The 14236-nt window shown below is 25.0% G+C and overlaps 1 protein-coding gene across 3 annotated transcripts; it reads left to right on the forward strand.

Moving 5' to 3' along the window:
* LOC124940408 lies at positions 1-4095 on the forward strand. Of its 3 annotated transcripts, none has more exons than XM_047480924.1 (3): positions 1-175; positions 406-487; positions 3031-4095. In XM_047480924.1, exon 3 carries the CDS (start codon positions 3140-3142, stop codon positions 3890-3892), a length of 753 nt encoding a protein of 250 aa, XP_047336880.1. In that variant the 5' UTR covers positions 1-175; positions 406-487; positions 3031-3139; the 3' UTR covers positions 3893-4095. The 3 variants fall into 3 exon arrangements, with proteins under 3 accessions (XP_047336880.1, XP_047336879.1, XP_047336878.1); XM_047480923.1 differs by having other exon boundaries at positions 3094-4095; XM_047480922.1 differs by having other exon boundaries at positions 2-175; positions 3112-4095.
* Positions 4096-14236: the final 10141 nt, after the last annotated feature.

Consider the following 14236-nt stretch of genomic DNA (forward strand, 5'->3'; position numbering starts at 1 on the left):
AACATATTCTCCAGCAAGATAACCCTTGCGGCAAGATCCAATCATTGTTCCCTGAAATTGGATACCTCCGCCGACGAGTCTCCTATCCAATCTCTTCATGTTCTTGTTTTAGTGGATTCATTCATTCCATCTTGGATTTAGTTTCAGATTCAGGAGGAGGAGAAGAAACTGAAAAGTAAGCTCTTTTACCTATTCGTTTTAGATACCAACTTCGTCATTCAATTGATATCAGCATTTGGTCCTAATCGATCGTTCTCAAAGATTAACTTTGGATTCTCAATACCCTAATCTTAGATTTCAGTGTATGCTAATCAATTTGATAATTTATCTTTGAGAAATATCAAGATCCGTATTTGTTTCCTGTAAAAAGTTGCAGCTGGAAGCTAACAAAATGTTGTTTTGCAGTATTTTTTTTCTGTAGGAATCTAAAAGATTGCAGGGTGTGGTATATCCTGAAGACACCTTTGGATGCTTGATCTATGTTCAAGTAAGGATATGCAACTCTTTTATAAACATTTTTCTTCCATTCATCTCTTTGTAAGGGTATTAGCAATCTTGTGTCTTAAAGTGTTTGTTTTTAATAAACCTATATTGGATGAGTCATACTTTAGATTTTAGATATCTAATCCCACCCTAAAATAAGACAATGATAGAATGGGGTATACCCTCCACTCCACCTCCCTTTAACATAAGAAAGATCTCCTTAATTTGACTAATGTTTTCCTTTTCAAACTAAAATTATGGATAAGGAGATAGGTAGATTGAGTACTATTGGTTTTCCAAGTTCATAAACTTGGACTTCGTTTGAAAACGCCATTTATTTATGTAAGGTTTCTTATCCAAGAGATGAGATCACATTTGGATTTCCAAGGTGTATCAGAACTTTTCCTCACAGATTTAAAATTTCATTGACAGATTCATAAACAAAAGTATTTTCAAATATGGTCATAATATGTCACAAAGTAGTTATGTATGCGTGTTGCACTTTCTAGGATCTCATATTTCTCAACCAAAATTAGCCTCAACTTGTTGCATAAGTATGCTTTCATAGCATCTCAATGTAAGCATATTTGCTTCATCTTTTCCACCTTCCAAAGGGGTTTATTGTTATATCTCCAAATTAGTTTTTGCTTAGGTCAATATATATGAAGTATATATTTTTCTCCATCCTAGTAGTTCACTCAAATTGTTCATTAAAATTGTTGCATAGACCATATGATAGAATATTTTACTAGTGTCTAATAATTATTGTTCTATTTTTGTAAAAGGTAAAAACAGGTACACAGGATTTATAAACAATTTAGTCGAATATAGATGAATAACTATATAGAGGTACCAATAATTAGTTACATAGAATGGAAAACAAGCTTTCATCCTAGTTTCTTCTTTGTGGAAAACTTTTTGAAAATTAGGTATTCCCATCTTTCTTCGCAAAAAGCGCTTACACACATATATATATATATGTGATTAATTAGAGCACCTAGTTTGTGAACGAGATTATTTATTCAGTTTGAAACCCTCTAGGGTAGCTCAAGTGGTAAGAGTCAATGTCTAATGTCTAAGAGACCAAAGGTCATGGATTCGATTTCCACTTAGAACGTCTTATGTTGAAGTGGGGTCATGACTGTTAGGAGTCGTGCTACCTTACTAAATTAAAAAAGTTATCTATCCAGTTTTGAAGAACTTGCAGTCCAGTACATCCCTTGATTCCTGAGTAGGGGTGAACAATTTTCAGGTAAACTCAAAACCCAACCTGTTCCAAACAACTTTCTCCGGGTTTGGGTAGTTTATTTGGGGCTAGTTTTAGTTTGAGAAAACTTAATCGGTTAAAGAAAACGTAATATATGATATAACCCGTAAGCCCCCTGAATTATTAAAATACTCTTGTTATCCTAGTGGGTAGGAACTGCTGGGATCTTGGGCACGTTTCCTTGTTCCCTAGACCCAGTTTCTGACTCCTCCCCTAGTTTTGTCTTCATTTATATTTAAGCTTTAGTTAAGCCTTGTTTGAATTTTGGGCTGTAAACTGATATTTCCGCACTTATAATAATAAATAGCTGTAATGATAAAAGAGGTAATAGTTTATAATTATGAGTTATTCAATTCACATATCATGTAACAATTTAATATGTGATGAATATTACATGTACAACTATTTCATGTAATTAAAATTTTATTCTCTTAATAACTTTAATCTGATATTTGTTTATAATAACTTGAATTTATTTATTATGTTAAGATATTTTATTTCATATAATTTTATTTGACTGATCTATCGATGAAAGTAACAGGCTTCATAAAACATGATTAAAGATATAAATCTTGTAAAATTGTTTTGGTATCTTTGAATTTGAAGTAAATTTAGTTTGATATAAAATTAAATAGGTTGGATCTCATTTTATCAAACTCCCCCTTATATTTATATTATTTGGCTCCCCCTTATTTTTATATAATTTGGGTAGAATGGATTTACCCAATCCCTACCAACCCAACCCAAATCAGAATGAGTGAATGGGTTAAGTACTTATAGACTGGTTTTTGTTTGGTTTGGGTTTTACCTAATATCATTTCTAATTCTCAGTATGTAGGATAGATGCCTTGATATTAGTCTATTGGCTGAAATTGGTATATGTTCCAATCTTTATCACGATTTTATTAGAAAACCGTCAAACTTGAAATTAAAAGTGTTTTTTGTTTTGTTTTATTTGGTATAAGGTATATTCTTTCATGATTCAGATTATTTTCCGATCAAGATTAAAGTGTGGTTTTTGTTGCTTCATTTGGTATACAAATGATTTTCTAGAGTATACATTTTTGCTTATTTTGGTTTAAAGAATTTTGTTTAAATCATGATAAGATTATTTTTCTGGATCATTTTTGGCAAACATAAAAAATGTAAATTTTTCCATATCAGGATCAACATGAAATATTTTGAAACAAAACAGTTCATTACTTACTCAAAGTCTTGTGTGCTTATGCAATTACCAGATGTGCTGCATAGATTATAGAAAAAATATTGCATATTTTCAGAGGCTGATGGTAGATTAATATTCAACTTCTTTGGTCTTTCCAATTGAATCACCATTATAATAGAGGTTAAAATTTAACCAGTGATGAAGCACCACTTGTCTTCAAGAAGATGCACGAGTTCTCAACATCAGATGGTTTCGTGGAGATAAACGAAAGCGTCGCCGACATGATAAAATACGTGGCAAACGAGCCCTCAGTGGGCCTTTTCTTTGTTCAGCAGCACGCCCAGAATGCAATACCAAACCTCGTCAACCTCAAGGAAAGCATTAGTGGCAAATCACACATGATAAATCTGCACACAGAAGATCTAGAAGATTCCATCACAATGATGAGGTCTATGAAAGACTGTGGCTTGCCAATCGCCAACGAAATGATAGGGGAAATAAAGAAATCTCTAGCGATAATCTCCAGCAAGCAACCGAAAAAGGGTTTTGTCCGGTCTGATTTGGGTCGAAGTAGTTCTTGGAGTCCTGCTTCTGCTTGGCGAACTGCTGGTTATTTTCCAAAGGAAGATGAAAGAAGTGGAGGATATTTGTCGTCGGTATTTAAGTTGGCTAAAGAAAGAACAACCAACAGCTTTGGGTGGTCTCAACTTGACTCTGTAGATCCCAAGATTATAACATTGCCAATGGCGTCTGCAAGCACATCCAAATTGCCAGAAGAAGAAATGGATGAATTGCCACTGTCAAGTCATAATGTCAAGGAAGAACTGGAAAAAGATGAAGAAGGAGAAGCGCCGGTTGATGAAAATTCGTCAAATAGTGAAGCGGTTATGTTATCAGACAGTTATGATGAATTCAAGGCAGATAAGGAAGCCAAACTAAAGGAGTGGTTAAACGAGACTGATGCAGCCTTCCCTTAACCTAGTCGTTCCGATCCTGGTTAGTTTCTTATATTATGTTGTTGTATTGCTATTGTGTTTATCTTAGTAGTTTGTGTGTCTTATGGATTCTTGATTGCCATTTCTCATACTTGTATAATTTTGAATTATAGGTGTTGCTTCTATTTAGTTAATAACTATATTACAAGTTTAACTCTTTTTATAATAATTTTTTATAAAATCTATCTTCTATACAAAAATTTGATATTTCTAATGTTCTTTTTGCATACTTTGCAAACTGTCTTAGCACAATTGGAAGATGATTGTTTCCAAAGAGCCTCAATTTGGAGGTGGTCAAGAGTTAGCATCATCATTCAATCTTCATTTGAATGTTGTCCCTACTATGATGGAACATGATGAAAAGAAGTGACATTTGCCTACTATGGCCATGAAATATTTGTTTGTTCTTTAGAATCCAATAAAAGAGTCTTGGTCAACTGAGAATGTGGAGAGTTCTCTATAAAAGACTTCCCAATTTGTATTGATTTTGATCCCCTTGCTCAAAGGAAGAAATTGAATTCAACATAGTTTAAAAAACTACAGCAATCTAATTCATTATTATTAGGGTCACCATAGACTACATCTTTTTTTATTTTTACATATAATTTCCACACCATTTTGAGTTTTAAGATAAATAGTTGGTTCTTAAAATTTTACTATTTATAATTCAATCAATATTATCTAGTTAGATTATAATAAATTCCTACCATGTTACATTTAGGATATTTGTGAAATTTTAATTACTATTTTTTTAAGTGTAATTTAATTTTATTATTTTTAAATTAATTATATATAATTAATATTCATTTAAAGTAAATTATCAATTTTACAGTGTTCAACACTTCAACATAATAATTACAAGTATAATAAGAGTGGGCATAGAATCCAATGAATCCTAAAGAATCTCTAATAAGAGCCACCCATTTTTTTCATTTATGAACTCGATGTCAAAAAAGAATTGATAAATTGATTAATGTTTTGTCCGAATTCATTCTTTGGAAACAAAAACCCAAAGTTGATTGTCAATACTTCTAGTGTCTTCATGAATTGTGTGGTCACTTTAAACTTCAGCATGGATGATTTTCCATTTGTGGTTATAGATCACGATTATTTTAAAAGTCAAATGATTTCAAATCTACTCTCAATGAAACCAACCAATTTTAAAAGAACAAATGCCACATTTTGACTTCATACAAAATAAAGTAAGGGAGATCTTGCCAACATGCCACTTTTTGATTTTTTTTCTTCTAAATGTTCAATTTTTCATAGTCTAAATATTTTTGCATCAAGAAAAGTCTCCAAAAGAAGAATAAAATACTTAAGTAATAATCCCAATTTGAACACCAAAAAATGATCTCTACATCCTCTTTTATTTTTGAATTTTTAGTTTAGTGTTACATACTAAACTTAAATTTTTCCTTTATTATAAAATTAGTAAATAAATGAATGGAAATTTTGTTTAATATCTATATATATATATATATATATATATATATATATATATATATATATATATAATATGATGTTTAGTTTTTAAAGTGTCCGGATTGCCGGGTCGAGAGCTGTGGTTAATTTGGATATATATGTGAGAGTAAATGGATACTTGGGTCGGATTGTGGGTTGACCCGCCCATAAACTTAAAACAGTTAAAAATAAAAATAAAAATACTATAGGTATAGTTCGAACTTGCAACATTTCAAAACAAATACAACTCTTTAACCAACTAGACTAATAAAATTTTATATTTTAAATTCAACACAAAATTTGATGAACGCTGGTCATTTTAACAATATAAGTTAAATTTTTTAACTAACTAATATATATATATATAATGACGCTTAATTTAAAATGTTGGAGGTGTACAACAAACTCTCTCCATAATCATCTACAAATCAAGTAATTTCTATTTCCTAATTTATTTATCTTAATTATTTTCTCTCTCCTAATATATATATATTTATGAATCAGCTGCTTTATTTTTGGTACCAACAATTCTTAATTGTTTTTCCCTACTTGATGCGTCAAAAACCAAATCACATAAATTTCTTTTCTAATATATATATATAATTTCTTTTCTAATGGTGGTATATATATGGGGATAAAAAATTAAAAGAGAAGATATAAGGCTAAAATGATAATAGTGGTTGTATATGAGAATGTGATAAAATGGGTTGTCGTTTAGAAAAATCATTAAACAAATTTTTTTTGATAAAATTATCTTTATTTGGTTTTCCTCTTCAGTTTAATTATAAAATAGCTTGAACTAGATAAATTATTATTGACCTGCGTTCTAAAATTATATATTATAAAGATATTGTTTTTTCTACAATATAAGGTTTTGCAATAAATCATAATTTATAAGGGAGTGAGAAATATATGACGACGATGAAATATTTTTTGCAATGAACTCATTCGATTCACATTCGTAAATCTTGACTACATTACTAAAATGGTAAAATTTAAGACCATTCATTTTTTTTTCCTATTGATTTATCATTATTATCATGTATGATTATATGAAGATTACAAAACATTAAAAGATTGTCAGTTTTATGTGTGATTACATTTTAATATGTCACTTGATTTAACGTATTTAACGAGATTATAATTATTTTTTTCTTCTATAATATAGGTCCACGTTTTCAATGTTCGTTACCTTAGTTAGTGAAGAATAATGCAAATATTTACACCTTATATATTGCTCTAATATGACTCACGGTTCTCATATTTTTTGAGTGTTTTGGTTTTAAAATTTCTACAAAGACTTTTTTAGAGCAGCTGAGTAAATTTGACGATATTAAAAAGTTTAAATATTTGTGATAATTTTGCAGATCAAATGGTAAAAGACTTTTACGTCAATAATTTTTCTTAATTATAGTTTTTTTAGATATCACTATATAAAAAAACAGCATAATGCAAGTTTGCAACATCTATGTCCAAGCGAGGAAGAACATACAACAAATTTACTAAACAATTTGAGTGGATGCTTCATAATTTTCATTGACTTTATATAACAATTTTTTTTTATTAATATAATCATAAATATTTTTTATAATGATTTATGAGGATGACTAACTTCTCATAAATGATAGACTTTCGTGAAGACATATGTAGTCAATGCGAGAAGAATATATACAACCGTTGTGCCTATTATAACATTATGCATCTCAAAAATGTTGATAGTTAATGAATTTATATTATTTTTTATTCTTAAAAATCAAACTTTTCATTACTATTATCACAAAAGTTAACACAATAGTTTAACTACTTTTATGTCGAAACTCCTAAAATTGATTTAAGAGTAACAAAATACACTTTTTTCCATTATTATTTTTTAAATAATTTATAAACATTTTAATGGCTTCACGACGAATTATCCTAAGAAGTAATTGTGAAGATGATTTGTCTAAACTAAAAGTTTAGTCATCTAATAAAAATTTGTCATTTTAACTTATATTAAATTATTCTTTATTCGTTTTAAAATTTGTTTAACATTATATACATATTTACTTTTAATATGCTAAATTATAATATCTTTTGGTCAACAAATAATGTTTTTGATATTTTGTATCTAAAATTGATTATAATACTTATTATCTTCTAATTATAATCATATTATGTTTTAAATAAATTATACATATTTTTTAAATCTTCATACACCTGTTAGTGAAGAATCCATGCAAATATTTACACATTTTATGGTTTCAGATGAATTACCCTAAAGTGTAATTGTGAAGATAAATTGTCCAAACTAAACCTTGAATCATCTAATAAAATATTGTCATTTTAACTTATATATTAAATTATTTTTTATTCATTTTAATTTTTTTTGACATTATGCCGTTATTTATTTTTAATATGCTAAATTATAATATCTTTTATTTCAACAAATAAATTTTTTAACATTTTGTATCTAAAATTGATCATAATACTCCTTATTCCCTACTAATATCATAATACTCATTATTTTCTAATTTTGTAATTATTTGTTTATTTTAATTATGAGAATATTTATTTTAATATTTTATCTAAAATTTATGATTATTTTCAATTAAAAATTGTGTTTATGTTTACTCATAAATTTAACTTTATTAAAAATGTTCGAAGTGTTACGTGAAAATATATTGGTGGTTAAAATATATAAATTCAATGAGTTGGTTTGAGTAGGATCACTAGACGAGAAATTGATTAAATTTATAAATAGATGTAAAATGAAATATTTAATTAATAAAAAAAAGTTAAAATTTAGAGTAGAATGTTTAATAAAACTTTTTTATTAATATGAAAGGGAACTAATATTAATATTTTTAAAAATAAAAATTATTTATATTGTTTTTCTTTCAAATATATTTAACTTATTTTTTTTTGTCTTTTAATATTCATATTTTAAAATTATTAATTATATATATATATATATATCCATAAAATATAATAAATATGTAATATATATGATTAAATAATAAAATAAAAAAAATATATTTTGATATATTTTAAATTTTTAATAAAAAATTGTTATTTTAATTTATTGTTGTCTTGTATAATTTTACACAAAGTATTATACTATAAAATTGTTTTTATTAAATAAAAATATTAATTAATGTTATTATTTAATATAAAATTAATAATTATATACATATATTAATATATTATTAAATAAAAAAATCATAAAAAAATAAAAAAAACTTAAGATAAATAATAAAAATATTTAAAAATTATATATGTTTGAAAATATATTTAACTAATCTTGTTAAATTTTAAAATGATTAAAAAAATTTGAGACTTATTTATTATTATAAAAATATAAATTGAAACACTATATATTTAATAATTAATTATCTTAATTAATTTATTAATATATATATATATATATATATTTTTTTTTTTTTTGATAAATATTCATTTTCACTAAATAGTCAAAATTAATATAGTTATAAAAAACGCAAATAAACTCTAACATGTGTGTTTTTAGTATTTTATTTTTTAGATAAATAAATCAACAATGAGTAATATCATATCAAAATAGAATTTTATATAATTTAATTGATAATATTATCCAAAACTTAATATTTGAAAAAATTAAATTTCAAACATATAAATTAAATTTTATATTTTTAGATATTTGATAAATTTAAAAATAAATATTAACATTAAATTTTAATTAAAACTAATCTTTTTAAAAATAAAATCAATTCAAAATTAATTAAATTTGAATAATATTAGTTCTCTTCAAAAACATTTATATATAAATAATATATTTTTTTATATTTTTATTTGTGAATTTTTAAAAAAAAAAAGAAGCTAAAGAATAAGCATGAGAATGAAAACATGTTTAGAGAATATAAATTTTACACTTTCTTGAAAATAAATATATGGAGATATACAACAATAATAAATATATAATAACAATATTTATTTATGGGAAAATAAATTATTTCAGCTATACATATGATTCTCTAGCTAACATAGTCTATGATACATTTTGGGTTCGTGACATGCCATAAAATTAGAGTTTAATACAAGTCATTCATCATATTGATTGTCTCATAAATTTACTCTTAATTATTTTAAAAATTGTCTTATCTCTCCTAATTAATTTATATATTTTTTTTTATCTTTAATCATATTATATATATATCAAAAGTTTGAATATTTGAAGAATATGTTATTTTATTCTTAAAAAAAAAAATTATTTAACTAAACTAATTATGATAACTCAAATGTTAAGAGTCGGGGTTAAAACATCAATTACTAATTCACTTTAAAAAGGTTTTAAATGGAAATATATTATAATTTTGAAAATTATGTTAACATTTTATTTTTTTTTTTGAAAATTTGAAAGATAAATTTTAAAGTATATGTAATGTTTTTATATATTTTTAATTGTTTTAATTTTTTATAACTATTTATGAATAAGATAATTTTATAATTTTTTTTTGTTTATGTCATATTTATTTTTATTTTATAACTAAAACCGTGTAACGCATGATGCTTAATTTTTAAAGTGTCCGGATTGCCAGTTCGAGAGCTGTGATTAATTTGGATATATATGTGAGAGTAAATGGATACTTGGGTCGAATTGTGGGTTGACCCGCCCATTAACTTAAAACGGTTAAAATTAAAATTAAAAATGCTATAGGTATGGTTCGAACTTGCAACATTTCAAAACAAGTACAACCCTTTAACAAACTAGGCTAATAACACTTTATATTTTAAATTCAACACCAAATTTGATGAACGCGAGACATTTTAATAATATAAGTTCAACTTTTTAACTAACTAATATATATATATATATATATATAATGGTGCTTAATTTTTAAAGTGTCCGGATTGTCGGGTCGAGAGTTGTGGTTAATTTGGATATATATGAGAATAAATGGATACTTGAGTCGGATTGTGGGTTGACCCACCCCGCCCATAAATACTTTTATGGTAATATTTTTTTCACGATTTTTTATATTATTACTCGTGCAAATGCACGGGATACATGCTAATTATATTTTATAATGTTTAAAAAAATAATGATATTACAATTCCAAAGTATAAATGATAAATCTGAAACTTAAAAGATTTTGTTTCATTTTGTGTTTTATAAAATGTAATAAAAATATTTTAATTAATTTTATAGGTAGAATGATATCAAAATAGAAACTCATCTTACTAAAAATATTGAGTTAATTAAAAATAGAATGATTATAAAATTTAATTTTCTCATTAATGAATAAATATTAATCTTAAAAATTCATTATTAATATTATCATAATTTAAATATACATGCGTAACTATACATATTACATAGTATATTTTTTTCCATGATCTTAATAAAGTTTTCTTATAGCGAACGTTGATAATATTTTTTTTTTGACACAATATAAATATGTATATGAAGTGTAATCCATAAGAAACGAAAACAATTAACAAAGTGCAAATAACATCGTCTTTTAAACTTATTGAAGAATGGATAACGATCAAGTTAAACATTCGTCCTCCTCCACTGACGACAACAACAAGAATGATTCATGCTGTATAAAACTCCCTATTTCAAAACCAACTAAACCTAAAGAAGAGAAGAAAGCAAATAAATTTAGTTATGACCAGCAAAGTTATGCTAAAAACTTTGACGATGGAAATTTGGCCGATGACAATGCACCTCGATTCTCTAATCGCTTTGCCGACCCAAAAAATAAAAAATAAGTCTAAAGGACAAAATATAACAACGCTCTGCTAAAATTTCTACACATTAATAGTTTATAAAATAAAGTTATTCTATAAAAATGTAAATGATAATACCCTTAAAATTAGTTGGATGAAATTGTAATTTTCTTTGTATATTCAATAAGACTTATTTGAAAACATTTATAATTTATTTTTAAATAATTTTATCATTAAGTTCTCCTTCAAATATAATCTAATCCATACAAATTTCTTTATCCTATTTAAAAACAGGAGAAACATTTAGAAAATCTTTTAAGTAATAAAAGATTTTGGGCTATGATACATTTTGGGCTTCCGTAACATGCCATAAAATTAGAGCTTAACACAAGTCATTAATCATATTGATTGTCTCATAAATTTACTCTTAATTATTTTAAAAATTGTCTTATTTCTCCTAATTAATATATATATTTTTTTATCTTTAATCATATTATATATATATCAAAAGTTTGAATATTTGAAGAATATGTTATTTTATTCTTAAAAAAAATTACTTAACTAAACTAATTACGATAACTCAAATGTTAAGAGTCGGGGGTTAAGACATCAATTACTGATTCACTTTAAAAAGGTTTTAAATGGAAGTATATTATGATTTTGAAAATTATGTTAACATTCTAATTTTTTTTTTAAAATGTGAAAGATAAATTTTAAGGTATATGTAATGTTTTTATATATTTTTAATTGTTTTATTTTTTATAACTATTTATGAATAAGATAATTTTATAAAATTTATTTTTTATTTATGTCATATTTATTTTTATTTTATAACTAAACCGTGCAACACATGATGCTTAATTTTTAAAGTGTCCGGATTGCCGGGTCGAGAGCTGTGGTTAATTTGAATATATATGTGAGAATAAATGGATACTTAGGTAGAATTGTGCTGCCCATTAACTTAAAACAGTTAAAAATAAAATTAAAAATGCTATAAGTATGGTTCGAACTTGCAACCTTTCAAAACAAGTACAACCCTTTAACCAATTAGGCTAATAACACTTTATATTTTAAAATCAACACCAAATTTGATGAACGCGGAACATTTTATCATTATAAGTTCAACTTTTTAACTAACTAATATATATATATATAATTATATAATGGTGCTTAATTTTTAAAGTGTCCGGATTGCCGGGTCGAGAGTTGTGGTTAATTTGGATATATATGTGAGAGTAAATGGATAATTGAGTCGGATTATGGGTTGACCCGTCCCGTCCATAAATATTTTTACCGTAATATTTTTTCACGATTTTTTATATTATTACTCGTGCAAATGCATAGAATACATGCTAGTTTTCTATAATGATAGTACACCTTAATTTATTTATTACAACAAATTCTTCATTTCTTCAAAAATAAAAATCAATCATGTTTATTAAAAAAAATCCATCAGTTATATATATATATTGAATGAAATTTTTTTCTCACTATCATTTTTTCAGTCATTTCTTTTATTGATGTATTGAGTTCGACGCCATTATAATGAATATATAGTCTTATCTCATTCTAATAAATTTGAAGTTTGTATGCGTCCGTTTTCGTCTCGTCTGGATGGTACCCAGTTTTTCGTCCGATTCGCTTGGGATCCTTTAGTTCTAATTTTTAAGTAAAGTCAAACCGGATTCAACGAGTCAAAGCTATAAAAATATAGCCTTGATTTACACGCTAAAAATCTCTTTTAAATAAAATATTATTTAAGAAAAGAATTTGTAATAACACTAGAGTTTCATAAAGAGATTCGTTGTTTAGTTACATTCGGGAAATCAATTTCGCGCTGTGTCTTCCGTATTGTTAAAAGACGGTTTTATTTTTTAAAAGTCTAGCTAGCTAAATATTTATTTATAACATTTGTTTTCTCCGTCCTGGGATTGAGTCCCAAGCTCATCTTACTTTTATATATATATATATATATATATATATATATATATATATATATATATATATATATATATATCCAATTTTGTTGAAAGGAGCACAATTGTGGTCAATAACGTTCTGTAAGCATACATAATTACATATATTAGAGAGATAAAACTAGGTGAAGAAGACACAAGTATGCTGTCAATGACATCTTATAATTTACTTTTTTTTTTTACTTTTGTTCTTTTCTTTCATTTTCTCATTTTTCTAAATATATATATTAACTTATTAAATTTAATATTTATATTTAAAATTTTAATTGAAATCAAGTTAAAAATTTGAAGGGTTATTTGAAGAAAATATAAAGTTATTATTTGAGATGTTTTTATTTTATATTTTTATTATTATTAGATTAAGATAGATTTTAAAATTTATTTTTTCATTAGACGATGTTTTAGGTGAACCATGAAGAGATACATATTTTATTTTTATAAAAACTATATATATTTGAGACAATTAAAATTATTTTTTATCTCATAATTTCCTATGGTTTATATATATATATATATATATATATATATATATATATATATATATATATATATATATATATATATATATATATATATATTTGAGATGTTTTTATTTTATATTTTTATTATTATTAGATTAAGATAGATTTTAAAATTTATTTTTTCATTAGACGATGTTTTAGGTGAACCATGAAGAGATACATATTTTATTTTTATAAAAACTATATATATTTGAGACAATTAAAATTATTTTTTATCTCATAATTTCCTATGGTTTATATATATATATATATATAACCTACTTATTAATATAATCATTGTTCAATTGCATCATTAAGACTTACTTAATTTGATAATTTTAAAATCAAATAATTACAAGCAAAGTCTTGTTTGATTTGAGAATAATGTGGCAAACGTGTCGATATTACAGGATGCAAACGTGCAACCGAAAATAAATGTTTAAGCGGTTTCGACCAAAGATGCTCGAAACATTATGATTTTTTTTGTAGAAATCATGTGATATGGTGAATATTTATTTGATTAAATATTCTAATTTCTTTTATAGAAATTAAGTGTTGAAATAAATATTTTAATTTTTTATGTAGAGATTATGTGAAGAATGATTTATATATGAATAAACATTCTAATCTCTTGTATAGAAATTATATTTTATTCAATTAATTATTTATGATATAGTTATCTTATTCATTGTATGATA

Source organism: Impatiens glandulifera, chromosome 5 (assembly GCF_907164915.1).
Source record: "Impatiens glandulifera chromosome 5, dImpGla2.1, whole genome shotgun sequence".
Taxonomy (NCBI): Eukaryota; Viridiplantae; Streptophyta; class Magnoliopsida; order Ericales; family Balsaminaceae; genus Impatiens; species Impatiens glandulifera.